This window comes from Astatotilapia calliptera, chromosome 2, assembly GCF_900246225.1.
Source record: "Astatotilapia calliptera chromosome 2, fAstCal1.2, whole genome shotgun sequence".
Classification (NCBI taxonomy): domain Eukaryota; kingdom Metazoa; phylum Chordata; class Actinopteri; order Cichliformes; family Cichlidae; genus Astatotilapia; species Astatotilapia calliptera.
The window spans coordinates 32,898,828-32,920,613 of record NC_039303.1 but is presented as its reverse complement, the minus strand read 5'-3'; the positions used below and the strand labels follow the sequence as shown (position 1 = coordinate 32,920,613).

Genomic DNA, 21,786 nt, shown 5'->3' with positions numbered 1-21,786 from the left:
CATGGTGACCTGCTCGAATTCTTCGGTCCGCTGGCAGATCTCTTCATCCACGAGCTCAATCTGTAACATGGGACGTTTCACACAAACAGGAGAAGAAGAAGCACGACTGAAAGCGTACACTTTTCAGAAATCCCCCCCTGCTGCCCAGCCAGAAATTCAGGTAACCCAAGCTCAACGATGCTAGCATTAGTTAGCCAAGTTAGCTCAGGTTCTGTGTTCAGTTCCAGCACCAGGAGTATCCGGACAGTCCCTACTTTAGAGCCTGCTATTTACCAGATAGGTTCTTATTTACCACGGACGGAAACGATCGTTTCTATTCTTGAGTGCGTCATTGTTTTTGGTGGGTGTCCTGAACATTTTCTTACCTGCAGCCACTCAGACAGACAGCTGTCTGTCTGAGTGATGTTTTCCTCCAGGACAAAAAAAAAAAAGAAAAGAAAAGAAAAGAAAAAAAACCCGCTTTTCCTCTGTGGTGCCGAATTACCGGAGCACTGCCCGTCACAGTGCCACCTGCAAGCGGAGAACGGGAACACACAGGAAGCGAGAGCAAGCCAAAACGCTACGCGCAATGCACTGACAACAAATATTATCCTATGCAACGTTTCGCAGAATTAAAACCAGTGAAATTTATCATACAACAGCTGTAAAACGAGGTCTGAAAAGCTGAGCTGCCTGTGCGTTCATGGACAGTGCCAAAGGAGGGGGAGGAAGTGGCAAAAGAGGAAGAGGAAGGAGAGGACATCGTGGTGGAGAGGTGAGAGTTTGTTGACCCATTCAATTGGGATAATTTCCCGTCTTTTTAATATCTCATAGTATTAGCTGTATGACAGGCAGTATGAGGGTTTTGGCATGGTAAAGTCTAGGTCCTATATTTAAACCACAGCTATAATTAGAACTAAATTTCAGTGTGTGTATGTTACTGAAAGTGATGCCTTTTCCACCACCAGGACAGAGATGTCCGCCTCTCTAAATCCATGTCTTATGCACTTCGCCATGGAGCCAGCCAGATGGGTCTGCAAATGGGTACAGGTGAGCTGCTTACAGTCAGATCTAGGTAACACAGATAATGCAGGGTAGACTGGTAGGGATGCAAATTTAGCAAGGACTCTAAAGGAGTTTTCATTTGAAAATGTAGCAAATTTTCATATTATTACCTGCAATTACACACAGGAAGTTCACAAACACTTATAATGAGCATCAAAACCAGCCTCACACTTACACCTCCAGAAATACCTCGTGATTGTGGTCAGTTAGCTCTATCCTTGTCTCATTTAAGCATAAAGCTTTTCTCCAGAAGTCATTTAGCTTGTCCATGTGGGCAGTATAATCATACTATAATCATTCTGCAGTTCAAATAAATCATTAAAAGCCCTAAATCACCACTATTAAGGGCTAAGACAAGTGATGTGTACTGAAAACATAAAGGACCCTGATACATAGAGATAACCTGCATGTAATTAATGTCACCATTATAAAGGACATTTAAGAACGTAGCCTGTACATATGTTTACCTAACAGCAAAATTAAGATGGGCAGTTTAAAATAAATAAAACCCAATATAAACATTTTACTGAGTACCCAATATGACCTTTAAAGAAAATGATGTCATTCACCCAGGTATTTGTAGTATAATACTTTCTTCACAAAGTCTTCTGCTGGATATGCTTACCAATATTATCTGAGATCTGAGGGTGATTTCTGTAAACCAACATAAATTTGGTTTCCTTAACATTAAGAAGCTGCTTTAAACAAGACAATTTGGAGCTCTGACTCAGAGCAGGGTCAGCTGGTACAGTATTATACATTGAGCTACAGCCATTGCTCAGTTCCGGTAATTAGTGTATAAGGACGTAGTGTATCTGTTAATCAGAAGTTTGGTAGTTTGATCCCTGGTTGTTCCCAATGTGTATCTTGCTAAGGCACATTCATCCACTGATGCATCAGAGTATGAATGTGTGTGAATGTTAGACAGAAAAGCACTTACACTAAAGTTGTGCCTGAAATCTGCTGGTCTGCTCGTCGAGTTTCAGGGTTGTTGCTCCTTTTACTGCTGGGATCACTTTGGACATTCTGCATCTCCTCCAGTTGTTGTTGGTACTTCTGTTTTCTTGTGTTCCTTCTTTCTGATATTGCTGTCCGCTGGGATTGCCACATCTATCACAGCTGCAGTGTTCTGCTCCTTGTCAGCCAACACTATGTCTGTTTGGCTGGCCAGCAGCTGCTTGTCTGTCTGGAACTTGAAGTCCCACAGGGCCTTAGCCCTGCCATTTTCAAGCACCTTCAGCAGTGTTTGCCATGAGGACTTGGGGATTTCTAGTCCATATGTGGAACAGATGTTCCTGTATACTATCCCAGCCACTTGGTTGTTTCTCTTGGTGTATATTGTCCCAGGTACCATCTTACCTTTTTCTACTATGTGCTGGAGTGTCTTTGGAGCACCTTTGCACAGTCTTCAATTTTGGTCTTTATCAGCTGTGCTAGATTTCTGCCTCTATGGAGCTTGTGCTTGTAGCCCTTTCTTATGCTCCTAGGATCAGAGCCTAGGAGCATAATGTTTTCCTTTAGGCATGTACAAACTATGCATTGGGAAAGTCTGAGGACGCATAGAGATTAGTACCAACTAACTAGAGGAACCTCTGATTATTATCATTCATAAATTTGATTCATTGTGTTTTGTCTACATGTGATGCTGGAATGCATCCTTAGAAAAACACTCACTGGTGAAATACCTAGAGTTGTCTTAATCACAATCACGTTGCTTGATGTAAACAACAAGAAGGGTAAAAAACTTCAGTTACACCAAAAAGACTTATGCATTCAATATGAAATAAGTAGTGTGAACAATTTTAAGCAATTAGAAAAGTGGGTGATACATATTTCTGATGTCCATATAACAAATTTCACCTATGGACAGATCCCATTTAATGATGTTGTCATAATTTTGATAGCAGATGCAGACCTTAGATTTATTTTTATTTTTATTAATTTTAATATTGAACTTTTTAACATCCTTTTGCTGTTTTTTTTTTTTTTTTGGATTATTTGTAGAGAAAATGCTGCCAAATTGGATCAGTGCCTCAAACAAACAACTTGTTGCTCACAGGGCTGTAACATCCACAGGGGAAATTTGACCATAGTCATAACAGCTCTCTTCACATATAGACGGCTTCCTGTTTGTGGAGGATCTCCTGGCTCACCCGCAGTTCCACTCGTACTCGTTGGAAGACGTTGAGAGAGTTGTGGCCACAAATGACAAGCAGCGCTTTAAGCTCTGTACCCACCCTGAGGATGGCCGGCTGCAGATTCGGGCCAATCAGGGTCATTCAGTACAGGTAATGAGAGTTACAAAATTGTAAGACATGTCAACACCTGTAAACTCTGAGAAGCTTATACTTGCTGTTGTCAGCACATTGGCTATATTGCATTATCGCCTAGCTAGATGCTGAATTCAGTAAATATTCAGTTTGTTTGTTCTTGCTGATCAGCAAATGATTAGAAAAATATGATGAAAATGTGATTTATATACTTTTGGGACATAAAACCAAAAAGCAACTCAGAAAATGCAGACTTTGCTTTAGTCATATACCCAATTTGTGCCTAATATACTGTAGATGTGTATGTGTGGGAGAGTGTTAGTGAGTCAAAGACTATTTTGAAGAAGTTACTCTATTTCTTTGCATTCTTGTCATGGAAGAAGTCCTACAACATGGTAAAACAAACTCCATTTTATCCCAAATAATGTAATAAATCAATGTAAATAGAGTCTTTGGAATATCAGCGTATCAGTGTCTTAGAATTAATCCCAAAATTACATTTTTAACAATCTTAAATTACAGGAAAATACACGGATACACAGAGTAGCTGTCTTTAATGTGTACAGACTGATAATGATTATATGTGTAGTCAGGCCTTCCCAAATGCCCCACTGATGCTGGAAAAACCCTGCACGAGCGTTTGCATTTGATGTTAGGTTTAGGCCCAATAACAATGGGGAATATCTTCCTTTTAAATTTTTTGACACTGCCACTGTTGTTGACATTTCAGCTGAGCATGGGATCAGTCAAACTCTCACTGGGCTTGAGTTTAATAATTTCTCTCACTATTTTCTCCGATACTAATCAACTGCCCATGACTAATTACTAAAATAAAGCAATAGTAACCAGAATGCCTTTCTTTACCAGATTTAAGGCGGCTTTGTAAATCTGTGGCTATCCTGGCTGTGTTTCCACGGTCAGGTTGTGGATCTGGAGCTGAAACCGGTCATGGCTGGTTCTCCAGACTGCCCTGCTGAGGCTGTTCATGGCTCCTACCTCAGAAACTGGAGCTCCATCCAGCAGCAGGGCCTGAGCCGCATGAAGAGGACACACATCCATCTGGCACAAGGCTTGCCAGGGGAGGACGGCATCATCAGTGGTATGCTCGTGTGAGTTTGATGGAGAGTAGCTTGTCAGGAGGTTTGTACTACAGCGTTATTTTTTTTCCCCCACCAGGCATGAGGAAAGATTGTGATCTAGCTGTGTTTATTGATGTCCCCAAAGCACTGGCTGGTAAGATTAAACCCCGATTGCTGCTGTCCAATTATCTACCTTTACTCTATATGTGTAGGAACCAATGCTACTAGTTTTATGTGTCTCTACAGATGGTATCAAGTTCTTCTGGTCTGAGAATGATGTGCTGTTGACTGAAGGTGATGCTGAGGGTAAAATTCAACCTAAATACTTCAGCCGAGCTCTAAGACTGAGACCTTCAAGTAAGAAAAACTCTTATACAGAAATAAAAGTTTAGATTTTATGCTTACGTGGATTTGGGTTCACTATTTCCTTGTTCACTGAGCTCTCTTTTGCTGTGTTCCAGGGAGCATCCTGCCACTGCAGTAACAGCAGAGAGTGCTGTCCTGTCATTGGTCATTACCGCACTCACCTGACCATGTTAGCATCCGACGGTTGGTTGATGCTTATCCCAGTTCCCCTGGCAACACTTGTTTTCCAGCAGCATCGATTTATCAGCAACAGAAGTGTATATTCAGAAATCTCCCAAAGTGGCACCTGATTGGTAAACTTTAAACTGTTGATTCATTATTGAAAGTGAACAGGACAGAAGGTGTATCCTTATTTTTATATGACAATTCAACAAACTTAAAAATACAGAAGCCTTGTTTTCCCCACTTCATGCTAAATAAAGCATTGTACCAATGACTACCAGGATATTTTAACTGGCAGATCTTTAAATAAAGCGTATTGTGCATGTGGTTAGTCACGTGGCTAAGCATGGGAAATGAGAGGATGCAGACATTGAGGTTTAACGGACTGCAGTTTCCAGTAAGATATGGACTGACACGCACAGTGTGTGAGGGAAGATAACTTGTTTGAGGTTTCCTGTGTAAGAAATTGCCAAAATATGTCACAGGGAAAACAAGAGATAATGAAAAGTATACAGCTCTATTTATTTTAGTAAATGTTTTATGTGGTGAATATTTTGCCATTTATCTTATATTTCTCAGTCATATCATTACCTGTAACATTAATTTCTAATAAAAAGTTTAAGTAACACTGGGTCTGGAGCTCTGGACATTCAAGGCTTTCAATTCTGAGCAATGCTGATTACATTTCTTGACAGAGTGAGTTCAGAAAAGTAGTTAGAAGTTAGAGCTGGCTGATTCAGCTGTTGATTTTACATTTCTTTGAGTCTGATTATGACGCCTGCTGAACCTGGACCAGAAGCCCAGCAGATTGGCCCAGCAGCAGTCCATCCTGTAGGGAGGGGGGAAGTCAGCATGAGGACCGCTGGAGTCTTGAACATGTCAGAACATATCAAGTTTAACATCCACTGATGTGTGAATGGAAAACTTGGTGTACTTACAAGTTTCTAACACATTTACAGTAAACTGAGTATCTTGTTTTTGATGATTTCCTTATCTTTTTGTGGCTGCTTGAGTTAAACATTAAGTCTTTTTCCAAGCTGGTTTTCCACTGAGACACAGGAGGTCTGATGGGCTGTCAACCATCCCATTGTCTGGGCTTTTGTGTTTCAGTCTTAGAGAGCTTCGTGGCCACCGGTCAGCTTGTGGAATAGCTCCTCATTGAGCGTTTCGCTCTTCTCCCGACTGCGTGTCGACATGAAAATGTAGCCTCCGATAAACTCATGAACAATTTTGCAATCAGCAGTCACACAGCTGAAGGCAATGTTCACATTCCCTTCAAACTCAATGGCCATCTGGAGTAGACGAAAATTAACACAAAAGAAATGCAGAGCTATTTAGAAAAAAAATATTAATCCAGGGATGAAAAATATCTTCACTACAAATATACATACATATCCCACGTTGTAAGTCATTAGGGCAATAGCTCCTAAATTTTCTTTCTGGTTTTGTAAAAGCATATTCATCAATCTCAGTTTCATTTCAGGTTTTTCACCTGGTTGTCTGTGCCCCACAGTTTCAGAACCATTTCCATTAAAAGATCTGACCAGTAAGAACTATAAATGTCACTTTATTGAAAGACACACTGTCAGCATGTTTTCAGAAGTCTTTAGCGTGCAGCTAAATTCATGCTTGGTTTGTGGGTCTGTCTCTAAACACACAAGCTTCTTTTCATTCATGCTCAGTTATCACAAATACCATTGTGTAATAAGGCATTGTACATCAGTTGTACAAGAAGTAATTATTCTTGCAAGCCTAAGGTTCAGGCTTCAGACTACTCAGAGTTCTCCCTCTTAGACAATTTTCTAAAACTCTTGGTAAAATATGAGGTCAGGACAGCGAGTAGAAGGTTCAAACCTCTTGTCAGAACTATGAATCATAAAAACCTCTGAGAATGAAAACGTGAAGTTGAAAATGAGCATTCTAGACATTTTTAAATTATCAGACAGAAGCCTGTTCAAGATAGGAGTCATACCTGTCTAATATCCCAGTTGACGTTCCACTGTTTCATGTTGTTGTAGCGCCAGGTCTTCACTACATCACCCACACTAAGGTCAATACGGATCAAGCGATTGGGAGCAATGCCGAGTACCTCATCCTTCCGGCTGCCTTTGAACCTGTTTGGGGGGGGGGGGGTATATTTTGTTTAGATTCCTCTAAGTTAATTTATTTATTTATTTTAGATAAAAGTCAGTCTTGAGTCCTCCATATAAAAATGATTAAACTTCTACAGAACTACGCTTAGTCTGATGACTTTGCACATTGCTGGTGGAAGGATGTTTAAAATTTTTCTTTCTGTCTACCCAAAAAGTAAAAAAAAAAATGTTAGGTTAGTTTCATTTTTTTTTAGCATGAACTACATTTCTGCCGATCTTGGGCGTGCATTTCCCTCGACTACAGTCTCTGCTTTTATGCTGTTAAAACATTTATAATGTTCATAACACACAGAAGGAGGATGTTCGAGGTCAAGTGCTTTATAATAACCTTGTCACAGTGAATTTCGGTCTTTGATGTGTTCACTGGCACAGAATCAACTCTCAAAAGCTTTAAATGAAACTTTAAACTTAACCTGACAACAACGTATGCAAGCCCAAAGTCAGGCAGGGCTTGCCAGATCTGCAGGAAGCGCATCAATGCATCTGTCAGGGAGAGCTGAGCCACGTTCTGGTATGCATCCAGGATTCGAGGGGTCAGCTGGAAGAGCAGGCAGAGGGTAAAAGGTGAGATTTAATTATATTTTTGCTGCCATAAGCAGTTGCAGATTTGCACAGTTGCACAAAATTACTGTACTGTAAGGTCATTTAGGTTGGTAATTTGAGCCACACAAAATATATGAGATCAAAAATACTGCTTTGTGAAAACACAAGACAATAAATCTGCAACATTTATCCTTTTGTGGCCTGTTGCTACATCTGTACCTGTTTGGGTTTGTACTTTTTATGGTAACGTGGTGACACCAGACTGTGAGTATTGATGCTTTCTTCGCTGGCATTTGCACTGCTGGAACTGGAGTTGGTCTTTTGCATCGCCAGGAAAGAGCGGATACTCTGGATCTCACTTTGGAAACTGCTGTCGGCGAGGGTCTTGCCTTTGGATCCCAACCGGCACCCTGCCATCCACTGAGCATACTGCTGCTCCTGCAGGGTGAATTTCAAAGACATAACATAGAAAAAAGAGCATGAGAGACAGGTGTGACTGTGGTCAGAGCTGAGATGATGAACTGAAGATAGAGGCATTGAAAATGAAAGGATGTCACACGTAGAGATGAGGTGTATGGGTGTGCGTGTGGCCTCACGTTCTCACAGCGAAGATAGACCTCATTCATGCCTTCAGGTGCTGGAATCAGGAGTCTGATAAGGAACTTCTGAGCAGCCACATTAACGTCTGGAGCCACCTCACATCCTGTGTAAAGGAGCAACATTAAAGTGGTATCATTAGGTTCATGGTTAAGCTGTTAAAAACAAAAAGCGTGTAGGAAGAGACTGATATGATCCCCGCTGATTCTCCTCAACCTCCTAAGACCCGAACTCTTCCATGTCATGCATTTTTAATTTCTCTTTGATATTTGGGCATATTGGGACCCGATGAATGTAAAAACAAAGAATCACCACATTTGTTTTTTTTTACGCCATTTTTGTTCCTAAGAAAAATGAGAGCCACATATGAGGATATTCGTTTTAAATTTTGATGAAACAGAGGCAGTATAATGTCCTCGTGAGTGGATATCAGGCCCTTGTAAAGCAAAATTTAGTATTTTGGTCTAGACAACCCAAAATGTGATGTCCACATATGTGGACGCCAGGTCCTAGGAGGTTAATTCACTTTTAACTCATAGTACTTATCTACCTTTAGGTGTTCACTTCTTGCAATATATTAAAACTCAGTGTCTGATATGTGATTCCATATGTGTTGGAAGTTTTTGGACTTCTTCACTGACAACATTAACACCAGAAGATCTAAAATGTCACCCCCGCATTTAACATTTTCAGAGAGTCAGTCAACTTCATCACTGTTCTCTAAATATAATACCTGCACACTTCTTCATGGCAGCTTTTGGTCCACTGTCTCCTTTTATTCTGACTATTTACGCTATAATTATTTAGCAAATTGAGTCATTCCTTCCTGTTTTAAAACACAGTCTTGCAGCCGTTTCTAAAGAAGCATAAACTTTGCCCATATTTCCTTAGTAACTGCAGACCGATACCAAAGTTACCTTCCTTTGCCAAGATTTTAGAAAAAAATTCTCTTCTCCCAAGTTGCTTTCTAGATAAATACTTTTAACATTTGAACAACAAAACATTTGAAGCATAACGTAGGACTGCAGGGTTTCTACACTGGTTTTCCTCAACCTTTAGTGTCCAAATAGGAAACGGCTTCAGTTTCTACTAACTGTGATATCCCTCAGGGATCCATGTTAGGTCCTCTTTTAGTTTCAATATATTTGTTACCCCTTGACTCTAGCATTCATGAATACAACATTTACTATCACTGTTACGTGATGGCACCCAGTTTTATCTGCCAGCCACACCTGACATTGACCACTCCTTTAAGAACCTCTTCGACTGTTTGAATGATCTGAAATCACAGATAGCCAAAATATCCTTCAACTTCAAATCATAGCATAACTGAAGGTATTTTGCCTTCAGTTAGGTATTCTGCTAGAGTCTTTACTGGTACAAAGAAAAGACATCATGTCACTCCTGCTGTAGATCAGCAGTATGGAAGCTTGTCTCTGCCACATAAAAAAAGTGACTTATATGTCTAAATTTTGGGTTATAATCTCAAAATTCAAACCTCAGAAATCTGAGCCAGTAAGTTGAATTTTTGAGATACCTTACTAACAATATCAACTTAGTTCCCCCTGCTTACAATCAAGCTTCTATACACATGCAATAGCTACCTGTGAAATTTCTAAAAGGTTTTAAAATTGTACTATTTGTTTTTAAAGACCTCCATGGCCATAATATACTACAGGTCTTTTTCCTCTAGGTCCTTCAGCGTATCATCCCAATTTCTCTTAATGTCTCTTCTCAGCTAAAAACAGGTGACCTGTCATTGCCTCTAAGTTCTGGAATAGTCTGGCTTCCCACATAAGAACCTGCTCAACAATTGACAATTTTCATTCAGCTCCAAGACCTACCAGGCCCATTTTCATCAAGTTTGAAGTCTCTCATGGTTTGGTCAAGCTCACTGTTAATGTTTTCTTCTACTGTTTTATTTAACTTCTTACCATTGTTACAATTTAGTTGTTTTTATTCTCATTTTCTGACTTATTTTCCAGTTATTATTTTTATTATATCATCTATTTAGGCAAGTTATGTGTTTTGTAATTGATTTTTGGAGAGTTGGATTGCAAATAAGTGTGCCTGGAAATCACTTTGGGTAAACATCTGTTATTTTAAAATGTGCTAAACACTTACCATTCTGTTAATAGCATGGTGCACTATATATAGCAGAAAAACATAACATAAAAGTACGTAACGAAGTCATTACCTTTGAGGTTAATCATTTGAATGGGCTCTCCTATGCTTTCCTCTTTGCTCTTGAAATAAGAAATGGAGGTATCTTGGAACTTGAACCAGTATTGCTTGTACCCCTTCAGAGTCAGCCTTTTGGGTCTGAAATATACATGTAATCACATTAGCTGATTTCACCAGGGATTTTTCCCCCAGATTCATAACAAGTTAGAAATAAAGAGGAAGGTTACTAATAAATATTTATTTATTTAAAGAAAATGAAATTTATTTTAACCAGTTGGAAACCAGCTCTCACCTAAATATCTTCAGGTAGTCAGTGAGTTCTGGTGCTGTCATATTTTCCTGGATAAAATGCAAGTTTTTCAGTTAATATGTTTTAGCAATAAAACTGTTAGTCAATCAATGTTAGTTTGACATAAGACCAAACATTTAACTCAATGCTGTCTACATCATCAGTGGATTTGGATCCAGGCTAATACTACCATTAATGAAATATCTTAAATCAGGTGTTCTTAAAGCCAATCAGGGGGACAAGGAGGCCCATATAGGAAAAATTCTACCATGAAACACTGATGTGCTGGTCTATATTTTTTTAACCATGAGTCAGGTGCATATCACATTTAATAATGTCAGCTGTACTTGTCAGTGTTAGGAAGGTTAAAATTGAAGTGAAATAATCCCTCTGTTTCATTCTGTGATCAAAGTAGTAAAGTGTACAGTAGCACATATCATCACAGGCAGCCACTGGCCTGCAAGCCACACTTTGAGAAGCCTGGACCTAAATTGTTATAAATTTCTGTTCCCCGTTATTAAAATAATTTAATTTTAAAAAGACTCGGGTGAGACTATTGTATCTGACCAGCAAATCAGATGCAGAGCTGCCTTCTCCCTCCATCTTGACCTCCAGGGACTGCAGGGCGGAATCCAGATCGTCCATGGCTGGATTGTTGCTCATGATCTGCGGCTCTGACTGAGCCACCTTACTGATATGATACTGCATGTAAAACGAGACAGAGAAATGTCCTATTTAATCCAGTTTTATACGACACTGCTTTACTGACGATTGAATAGACCAGATATCTTTGAGGAGTGGGAGAACATTTGAGTCTCTATATTATCTGACATCCAGCGAAATGTACACTTCCATTAGAGTGATTCACATATTTCACTGTCAGCAGATGGATTTTCTACCTGCAGAGCTCCAAACAGCATCATCTCCTCCTCGGTGCAGTCGATGTCTTCCAGCAGGATGGCCCAGCGTGCCTGCTCATAGAGCTGGGTCAGACGTACAGCATCATACTGCAGGGTGGAGAGGAAAGAGAAGGATGAGGTCAGAGAGTTGATATACTGGCAAAGAAATATGCACACACACACACTCTCTGTATTTGTGTAAACACACACACACACATACCTTAGAATCCATATCGTAAGTAGCATAGTATTTGAAGCGAAGCCAGAGTTTATCACTCTCTTGGATGCCCTGCTGCAGAAGACAACGGGACGAGTCCAACCACCTGAGAGGGACAGACAAAGAATATATATGTTTATGATTTCATATTTGTTACATCCATGTTTATCTGTATTTAAAATCACAAGAAAATACTATTTGACATCATATAGACAGCTTGACCTAAACAAAGTAAATTGGTAACATGATTGTTTTTAGAAACTACATCTTATAGCAAAACACAGCAGAATAACAAAAAATGTGCAAAACCTTAAGAAACAAACATATACTTCTATATGAACTATATTCTGTATTTCACTTAATTTTATAGTAGTGTACAAAAGTCTAGGGTGTGATCATTATTATTATTTAACATAGTCTGAAGTGTCTTAGCCAAGCTTTCTTGTCATTTCTTTAAGTAGTCTTCAAAAATAATTCCCCAGGATTCTTGAAGGACATTTCAACCTCTTCTTTGAATGTTGGCTCTCTTTTGTTCTATTATCTGTCAAGATGATCACACATTGCTTCAATTATATTAAAGTCTAGGCTCTGGGGAAATCAATCCATTACTGATGGCATGCTTTTACTCCAGTGTGATCATTGTCCTAAACACACTGTCGTCAATGAGATGCTTTCCAGATGGTATTGCATAGTGGATCCAAATCTGACTGTACTTTCCAATGCTCATAATTCCATTTTTACAAGATCTCAAACACTGCTGGGTGAAATGCAGCTCCAAACCATGGCACAGCCTCCACTGTGTTTTACAGACGGTTGCTTGCCTCCTGCATACATATTCACAACCGTTTGAATGAAATTTTTCAAATTTGGATTCATCACTCCATAAGACCTGTCACCACAGATTTTGTTAGCACACCTCAGCCTTTTCTCCATATATATCTACATTTTCCTCTCAAGCATCCTTCCACTGACACGATTTCTGTATTAAATGGATTAAAAGAAGGGACAAATGCATCTCTCTAGTCCTGTGTCAACTCTTTCCTGGATTATTTCCTATTTCTTAAGGACATGACTTTCATGTACTGTTTATTTTTCTTTTTCTGTCCTCTACTTCTAACATTTCCACAAATGTTCTAAGGACACACTGCACACTCTGCTAATTAATAGCTAACAGCTCTCTGGGAATAGGTGCAACAATACAAATTTATGCCAATCAACTGTGTTATCTTTAACATTTTACAAAAATAGAAATAAACAACACCAGTTCATCCCTTGAGTTAGGTGTCATTTTATGCTTGCATGACTCATAGGTGTGTTGAGGGTCTAAATAAAAAGAAAAACAAACAAAACATTCTGGTTGCTAAGGTACAAGGACTGGACTGAAAGTGGGTGAAAAATCATTTAATGTCTGAAGTCTGGCTCCTTGGAAGTAAAATATGAAGAAATGACGTGTGGCTCAAGACTTTTTCACATTACTATATTACTGACTACTTATTATAAAGCTAATGATATAATGTGCTTTATGTAAGCTCACGTATTTGATGTTTTCAAAAAGTATTTATTTGATGTGTAATTATGCAACAATGGCTGAGGCAGCTGAAGTTTAAAGCGGCTTTGAACTTTAGAGAGATAAAGCAGGAGACTTTAAAAAAGCTGCGACTGTGCCTAATTTATTACATCAAAGAGTCTAAAAGCCCTTCAAACAGCTCCTATTTTAATACATTTGTAGGCACTGGCGGTAGTATCTTTATGAACCAGCATGCGCATAAGATAAAATATGTCTGAACTCGAGATCAGAGGAGGCCACTGCTTCAGTAGATACAGCTCTGAGTTCTGGAAACCCCCAGTTTTCTTTATCAGGACTGATAAAGAAAAAGAAAAGTGGCGAGTGATTACACTGGCCTTCTGTATTGTGGGCTAAGAATACTAACTGAGGCAGCATCCCTGATAGCTAGTTAATAAGAGGACTCAGTTTGTGGGGAACTTGTTTGTTAAACATCTTGCATTAGTGTGACATGGACAATGAAACTCTATCAGTTCCCCTCTGCGATGTAAACACCTGGTTTGACAGACTGATACCTGTGCACACATACCTGCCATTGATGTGAGCCTTGTCCACAACGCTGGCTGGGCGGTACTGCTTGGCTATGACCTCAGGGGCAGGGGGAGGCTGACTGACTGACAGCATCTTGTAGATGGCCTCCATCTCCGGTGAGTCGGCAAAGTGAGCGGGCATGCCGTTATACAGACAGGGCCGGGATACTGCAAAAGGAGTGGAAATAATAAGGTTGACCTGCATAGTTTTAATTAAAATGACAGCACACAATGTTTAAAATGTTTTTCAGGCCTTTTACATTACATGGGAAATGATTTAATTTAATTTTTACTATGTTATGCCTGCAGTGTAAATAAAATGTGATGCGTGTACCCGAGGAAAGGGGCACCTCGGTCAGGTCGTAGATCTCTGGTGCCAAATTTTTGTCTTTCTTCTTTTTCTTCTCCTCTATGGGTCGAAGGAGGGAGAGTTCCTCAGGGTGACGAATGTCTATTAAAAATAAATAAATAATATGTACAGTAACAGTGCTGTAAAGGTGATAAGTTATTCAGGGGTGTGTTTACTTCTTGTATTAAGCTGATTGTTAAAGCAACACTCAAAGCATAGACTCTGTGGCGCAACGGTAGCGCGTCTGACTCCAGATCAGAAGGCTGCGTGTTCAAATCACGTCAGGGTCAAGTCCTTTAATATCTTACCCTCTAACAAAGCTAGATGCTACATTTGTATCCTCACTTAACAGCAATCCGTTAACTGACGATCTTCACTCATAACTGATCTAGGTTCTGCTGGAGCTTTCTTCCTGTTTAAAAGTAATTTTCCTTCCCACTGTCACCAAGTCCTTGTTCGTTTTGATTCTTGATTTTTCGTGTATTCTCTGTATTATTGTTGGATCTTTACCTTACAATTAGCAGATATCTTCAACTTACTGGAGAATTGTTCACAGGCGGATATAATACCAGAATTAGTACATATAATAGTAAGAAACTGTTAATGTCAATGCTGTCATTTTGCCACTGACGTTCCCCCACCTCCAACTTGTCAGTATCGTTGGATTGAAACCTTGCACTGTGAAAGGCTCTGATTGCGCAGTACATGCACTGTTGTCCCGATAAGGATTGGCAAGAGATGAGAATCTGTTAAACTGACAACCCTGGTCAAACGGCTGTAACATGACCTTGTGGTGCAATAGTAGTGTGTCTGACTCCTGATCAGATGGTTGTCTGTCTGAGTCACTTAGGCTCATGGTTCTGAGAATCTCACTCCTATCCTCTAACTAAGAAAGACATTAAAACTAGGGCATTTTAATAAATTAAAACCAGGTTCTTATTAATATTTGCTTGTGTGTGATGTGTTTGTAGTACAGCAGGTAATTTGACATAAAAGGAGATTTTCATAAGTACCAAAAATGGCACATATACTATAAACAAACTTTACTTTAGTATTCTACCCCACCCCAAAAGTTTTCCAGTGTTATTACACTGACACTTTGTATTGAGTCTGACCTGAGAAAATGGCCACCTGTGCGACTCTGTGGCGCAACGGTAGCGCGTCTGACTCCAGATCAGAAGGCTGCGTGTTCAAATCACGTCAGGGTCAATTTATTTACTGCTTAAATCAGTGAAGTGTAAGAGTGCATACCAAAATTATAATTTGGTATTCAAAATTTCCTTTTGTTGAACATTTAGTGCCACTGCAGAGCTGCTTTTATTTATCTCATCTCAGGAAAATGCATTCCTCTTTTCCTAGGTCTGGTCATTTTCCTCTTCCTTATATCAAACATCTGTTGTCTTTATATTACTTTAAAAACGAATTTTATTGTCTATTAGATGCCAACTAGGTGCCTTTATATGCAGTGGTGTGCAACTGCAGCAAAGTGGAATTTTGGAGCATACATACTCCCTACAAATCCTCACATACACCTCTTGATATTGATCCATACAAACAACATATGAAGCAATGTCACAACAAAGGCAGGAAGCAATGCGGGATTTAAAATTAGAAATAAAAAATAAAAGTTTATAGTCAAGAGAATGTCCTCAACATGGATGTGTCTTTTCTGCCAGTACAAGTGAGCTCTAGGAGCAAATATAATTAAAAAGGAACTGCTTACTTCATGATACCAAGCCTTATCTTTGAACATGTGTGTGACATTTCTATAGACAGATGTCATTATTTTCCCCCTTCCGTGCTGCTTTAAAAAACCTTTCCAGTCTGCTGGCCCCTCCCGGGGATTTCTGGTGAGGAATCGAGACCAAGAAGTGCCAGAATTAGACAAAATGAAAGCACAAAGCAGATGGGGAAGGCCCTCTCTGGCAATAGTTGCAGTCACCCTGCGATGTATTAATGAGACACTTTGACACATTTCACTGATTAAATTATTGTGAACAGCTATATTACAGCTTGAGTACTTAGAATCTGCAACGGGACTGAGAAGGAGAGATGAGAAAAAGAACTTAGATGTGTAGATGTTGCTAGCAAACAGAGAACTAGACAAAAGAGAGAAATGAAAGAAAGAAAATCTTACTAAGCATTCTGCAGATGCCCATCACTGTCTGGAAGACGGGATTGGAGAAGCAGACCCGGAGCCTCAGTGTAATGCCGTTGGGCAGACCCAGTCTTAGGGGCTTGTGCTGGGGCATGAAGACTAGCTTGGCATCAGCGTGGATACCATATTTCTCCAGAGTCCAGGCTGTCCGCAGCAGCCACCGCTGCTTCTGCTCCCACCACAGCGCATGATCTGACCAGTCCTGTTTGATCTCTGCAGAGGACAGAAACAAAAGTCAGAGTAAAAAGAGTTAAACTATTCAAGAAACTGAATCTGGTCATCTTTACTTTAAAAATATTCTAATTTACTTATTACTACGATGATCGTCGGATATTTTAAATGGCATTTTACTTGAAAAATAATGGATTTTTTATTGACTTTTTGTATGGTTAGTTTTAACAAAAGCCATAAAGTGATTTCTTGTCTTTTTTTTTCACAAAAAAGTACAACTTAAAAGTTTCCACTGACCATTAATCTTTTGTAAATATAAATGAACCGTTTTCCGCTTATATTAGGCAGCCATACTTGACTGTGTTATGGAAATATGTTTCTAATATTGTCTCCATTCCCATTTGAATGTAACAAATATAAGAAAGGAGTCAATACAGTCTGCATGCACAGCATAACTATTGTAGAACAAACAAAAGGAAATGTGTGAGCTTAAAATTTAGAATTGATGATAGAGCTGTTGTATTGGTCTGCAGCTGCTGGTATTACCTGATCTCCCCCACAAAACTTTGGTTTTCACCTATTCGATACCTGGTCTGCCTCCTCATTTACATTATATTACTAATAAAAAGAATACAGTATTACATTATTATTACTGCTGTTGGCCACTTTACTAGATATGTATGTCACATGTCATGTCCTATCTCTCACTCTGCTCTCGTTCCTTTGCTCGTACCAATGGCTCCCTCTCTAGTTCTGCTGGAGTTTTCTTCCCGTTAAAAAGGAGTTTTTTGTTCCCACTGTTGCCAAGTAGGGGTCCTGCGATTGTTTGGGTTTCCTTAGTGTTTTCACCTTCACAACTTACAAACCATAGCGTGGTGTTTTTTTTTAGTTAAAAAAAATTGTTATTAGTACGTTACACATTTTACGTGTGTGAAGTATTTTAGGATTCGGGGGAGTTAGCGTAGTTAGTGTACTGTATGGTAGCAACAGTGCTTATGTTTGCAATTGCTAATTAAATATCACAAATTCGTTTAATTTTTAATATTTAATTAGTGACATTTGATCATTAAAAATTGTTTTCTATGCTTTGAGCAACACTGCTATGACACACTATATAACATAATTTCTTTGTTTAAAGCTAACCCCAGCTCACCGCATTTGTGACCTAATAATTAACTAGTTTTTTGTTTGATTTTTTCCATTAAGACAGGAAATGGTGTGTAACCATAGTTGGTGCACACACTGTGCAGACTCTGTGGCGCAACGGTAGCGCGTCTGACTCCAGATCAGAAGGTTGCGTGTTCAAATCACGTCAGGGTCATTTCTTTAGTCTCTTACCCTCTGAGAAGTCTCGATGCATGCTCAGATGACTCACTTCAGTCTCGAGACTGAAGAAGTCACCAAACCTTTTTTCCACTGAAAACGCTACTTTTTGGGATACCTCAGTATTACATTTGTATCTAAAACCAGCAATCTGTTAACAGAGGATCTATTCTCGTAATTCATCCAGGTTCTGCTGAACGTTTCTTCCTGTTTAAAATAAGCTTTAAATGTTTAAGGTTTAACATTTAAGAGACTGACATGAAAAACGGTTTAGATGTTTCAGAGGGTGAGAGTGAGCAACGATGTTCATTGGAAATACATCAACATTTTTTCAAGACATTTCAAAATCTCTGAAAGGAGATAATAACACTTAACAGAATATCAAAAAGTACTTTATGAGGGACGATTTCATATCTACTACCCACTAGTGCATAAAAATGATGAATATATGCATTACTCATTTTTCAAGAGGGTAAAAGTTTGATGAAAAGTTGAGTAAATGACGTTATAACAATAAAAAAAATATCAGTTGTAATTTTCTGACTGACACCTTGCATTGACTCATTGACCTGAGAAAATGGCCACCTGTGAGACGCTGTGGCGCAACGGTAGCGCGTCTGACTCCAGATCAGAAGGTTGCGTGTTCAAATCACGTCAGGGTCATTTCTTTACTTATTTCTGCTCCTTATACGATGCTTTACACTGCTCTTATGTGACCACTACCAAACAATGCTAGGCAATAGCCAGATTGTTTTCAGTATGTTCCCACATGGCTCATATTTGTCTGCTAGTTTTTTGTTTTTTCCACACATTATTTACACTAATGTTCCTGAAACACGTCATAGGAAAGTGCAGCCTCTTTATTAACTGGAATATGTTCACTACAGAGTTAAATCAGCAGGACCTTATGGATCTTGGATTGTGAGAGATGCAGCACAACACTGTTACCCACTCTGCATTGATCCTGATGTGATTTGAACATTTTCCTTATTGCTTTTCCTTATTTTCTGTTGTCAGAAGTTCACATACACTCAGCGACAGCTTGGATCTTTTTTTAGACATTGGACAAGTGGTGACACATCTGAATAACGCATCTGGGAACATCCTTGGAATCTACAACTGTTCAGAAATGGCAGCAAGGACCTTCCCAACTTTTCCCATTGTTCTGAACATTGGTCAGTCCAATGATTGCAATCAATTTACTGTTTGTCCAGTGCAGGGTTCGTCTGGGGTGGAGTCTGTCTCTGCTGTCAAAGGGCTGTGTAATCTTTTGCATGTGTACAAAACATGTTTAAATAATGCGTGACTGATTTTGATTGAATGCATGCATAGACCTGCTCGCAATTAACAAGTGATCAATTTGCCCGAGCTTTATTTATAGCTTTGTTTCCTCACTTATTCAATGTTTGCTCCTAGGTCATTTACATTCATCCTCTCTGAAACTAAAACAGCCTCATGTGATTGAGCTGTTTTGGTTAGATCTTACTGGTGTCTGCATGATCCGTCCAACCTAATTGGTCTCACATTGACAAACTACTTGATGAAACATATGTTTAGACTGATGTTGTGTTTCTTGCTGAAAGCAGTGGCGGAAGAAGTGAACAAACTAAAATTGAAAACATGTAGCAGGTGACAAAAGAAAAAAAATTATAAGAGCAGTTCAGAGGACTTGTGACACACTGTGTGCTGAATAATTCATTCAGTTTTCTTGCCTTAACTATGCATTTGTAATTTTGTTAACTGTATGTGAACTCTTGTGTGAATATGTAAATTACGACACTAATTTTAGTCTGAAGTGTGACTGAGAGGAAGACAAAGAGAGGAAGACAGAGCTACCCACGTGTCTTTTCCACCAACTTGAGGATAACCCCTCCGATGTGAAGGTCGGAGGCCACGCTGATGGTGACGGGTGGGGCATCGAGCCCCAGGTCCTCCACCGTGACTGACAGGTCCCACGCCGCCATACTGGAAAAAAAGAGAGCGTGGGATAGTGAGAAAGAAATGCAGGAGACAAGCCTGACAGAGCACAGTGACAGATAAACAGACAAACACGGAGAGAGTAAACAGCTTTATCGCCCTCCTCCATCTTTTATGTGATGGATTATGGGTGACAAATGCCTTGTGTTTCTTTTTATTTGTCCTTGTTGTTACATATGTGACAACGATGACAAAGACAATGGAAGAAGACGTGTAATTAACTTTCCTTTGTTTCTTCGCCACATTGATCAAACTGTGAAAAATCAGCTCCATGAGACTGACATGAAAAACTGTTCAGATGTTTCAGAGGGAGTGTTAGGGTGAGAGTGAGCAACGATGCTCGTTTGAAATACATCTACGTTTTTGCAAGACATTTAAAACTCTCTAAAAGGAGATAAAAACATGCAAGAATATTACAAAGTACTTTATGAGGGATAAGTTCATATCTGAATTATGAATTATGGATATATGCATTAATTATTTTTCAAGAGGGTAAAAGTGTGATGACAAGTTGAGTGAGTTATTTTATAACAATTAAAAAAAAATTAAAAAAGAAATCGGATAGCTTTGGTCATATAACACCTCCTTCTGCTTTTCAGGGCATTTAAAATATTGAATGAGACAAAGGGAGGATATTTGACCTGCCAATCACTCTTCGGCCTATCAGAGAAAACCAACTTTAACCCACATAATACTGCGCAACATGACACAGACACACACGTATAATGGATGGGATGTCCACTTTGATGAGCACTTCCTGTTTCTGACTTAAACTATCACCATGGATGCACACTTCCGCTTTCTGACCCACCCAAAGTGAGAAGTTCATCCCCCGTTAAGACAGTGTCCTCCTGCATATGTATGAAAAGTAGAAGCCCACCTTGAAGATATTGGATTTATGGACTGAAATGTGTCTGAACTTAATTAAGAACTGAAATAAGAGCAGATAGAGACAAAACAATGCATAAATAAAAGTTTCATACCCCCTGCACCTCTACTTAGGCCTACACTTTCCACATCTGTATGAGTCTAATCATAATTTTCCATCTGTGTGACCACTTCATCATTTTACATTTCATTTCATGAAGTGGTGAAAGTAAATACATGACCTCAGATGTGTGTATAACAGAGAAGCTTCGTAAACATGCGCATACACACACGCCCTGTCCTAAACTTGCTCTCTGTCCTCATGCTGTCTCTCTCTCACACACACACACACACTTTAAAGGACAATACCGTCAGTTTCCCGCGTCCAAGGTTTTGAAAAATGGAAACTGGGGACCCCCTGCGCCTCTGTCAAGATCTCTGAAGAAGTTTACCAGGTTTTCTCCGAGAAGGTTTACCAGTTTTGTCTCTCTTGGGTTGTGGTCTCTGCTACTTGTGTCACTGCTGCTTGTTCCTTTTTTTTTCTCTGTCAGTTTCCGACAGGCGGAAATGTGAAAAGGCTCAAACATTTTTCACTGACAGACTGTGGGAGTGACACATATATGGCAATTTGGGTGTGCATAAATATGTTATTTTTGTGTGTTGAGTAATCAGCAAAAATGTAACTTTAGGGTGTGAGTTATGAGTTCTATACTTTAGTAGCAGCACTTTCACCTTTTATTGACATATCAGACACAAACCAAAACAATTTCATTTTTATGCTCGACAACTAATAAAAATTGGCGCATTTAAAACCAAAATTCATTGTCTCCTGTCTAACATCCACAAAGATAATAAGGAGTTCATTGTTTTTAATATGGGGAAGATACCTTTATACAATGATAGGCTTGCTGTGACTACAGACTGTCTTTTGTTTTTTTGAATCCGCTAGAGGGAGACCAAATACGGACATATTCTTCTGTACGAGCGTACAGTTAATGTTGCTTTCAGGGCTAGATGGCTTTTGAAGAATCGGCGAAAGTGTCG

General features: G+C 39.3%; 2 protein-coding genes and 4 non-coding genes across 7 annotated transcripts; 5 read left to right on the top strand and 1 right to left on the bottom strand.

The window, feature by feature from the left end:
* Positions 1-6: 6 nt before the first annotated feature.
* trpt1 (tRNA phosphotransferase 1) lies at positions 7-5,549 on the top strand. The gene is made up of 8 exons (XM_026143657.1): positions 7-160; positions 642-754; positions 948-1,029; positions 3,163-3,332; positions 4,236-4,413; positions 4,491-4,547; positions 4,640-4,750; positions 4,855-5,549. Exons 2-8 carry the CDS (start codon positions 683-685, stop codon positions 4,875-4,877), a joined length of 693 nt encoding a protein of 230 aa, XP_025999442.1. The 5' UTR covers positions 7-160; positions 642-682; the 3' UTR covers positions 4,878-5,549.
* On the bottom strand, positions 5,425-21,590 carry fermt3b (FERM domain containing kindlin 3b). 2 transcript variants are annotated; one of them, XM_026143649.1, is made up of 15 exons: positions 21,112-21,590; positions 19,735-19,863; positions 16,384-16,617; positions 14,232-14,348; positions 13,897-14,065; positions 11,807-11,909; positions 11,587-11,694; positions 11,255-11,389; positions 10,691-10,737; positions 10,412-10,536; positions 8,214-8,320; positions 7,837-8,055; positions 7,488-7,612; positions 6,894-7,035; positions 5,425-6,213 (listed from the first exon to the last, which is right to left on the bottom strand). In XM_026143649.1, the coding sequence occupies exons 2-15, from the start codon at positions 19,814-19,816 to the stop codon at positions 6,034-6,036; spliced, it is 1,893 nt and encodes a 630-aa protein (XP_025999434.1). In that variant the 5' UTR covers positions 19,817-19,863; positions 21,112-21,590; the 3' UTR covers positions 5,425-6,033. The 2 variants fall into 2 exon arrangements, with proteins under 2 accessions (XP_025999434.1, XP_025999427.1); XM_026143642.1 differs by having other exon boundaries at positions 19,739-19,863.
* Positions 14,465-14,536, top strand: trnaw-cca (transfer RNA tryptophan (anticodon CCA)). The gene has a single exon. It is a non-coding gene; the product is annotated as a tRNA-Trp (tRNA).
* trnaw-cca (transfer RNA tryptophan (anticodon CCA)) lies at positions 15,384-15,455 on the top strand. Its single transcript has one exon. It is a non-coding gene; the product is annotated as a tRNA-Trp (tRNA).
* Positions 17,825-17,896, top strand: trnaw-cca (transfer RNA tryptophan (anticodon CCA)). Its single transcript has one exon. It is a non-coding gene; the product is annotated as a tRNA-Trp (tRNA).
* On the top strand, positions 18,490-18,561 carry trnaw-cca (transfer RNA tryptophan (anticodon CCA)). Its single transcript has one exon. It is a non-coding gene; the product is annotated as a tRNA-Trp (tRNA).
* Positions 21,591-21,786: the final 196 nt, after the last annotated feature.

What these genes read in the sequence shown, in the direction of transcription:
- trpt1 (XM_026143657.1), top strand. Translation starts at nt 683, where the DNA reads ATGGACAGTGCCAAAGGAGGGGGAGGAAGTGGCAAAAGAGGAAGAGGA. An exon ending in GGGTCTGCAAATGGGTACAG is followed by an intron (nt 1,030 to 3,162) that starts GTGAGCTGCTTA and finishes CTTCACATATAG; the next exon opens with ACGGCTTCCTGTTTGTGGAG. An exon ending in TCTAAGACTGAGACCTTCAA is followed by an intron (nt 4,751 to 4,854) that starts GTAAGAAAAACT and finishes GCTGTGTTCCAG; the next exon opens with GGAGCATCCTGCCACTGCAG.
- fermt3b (XM_026143642.1), bottom strand. Translation starts at nt 19,862, where the DNA reads ATGGCGGCGTGGGACCTGTCAGTCACGGTGGAGGACCTGGGGCTCGAT. An exon ending in TCAAATGATTAACCTCAAAG is followed by an intron (nt 8,321 to 10,411) that starts GTAATGACTTCG and finishes TCCTTTACACAG; the next exon opens with GATGTGAGGTGGCTCCAGAC. An exon ending in CTTGCATACGTTGTTGTCAG is followed by an intron (nt 7,036 to 7,487) that starts GTTAAGTTTAAA and finishes CCCCCCAAACAG; the next exon opens with GTTCAAAGGCAGCCGGAAGG.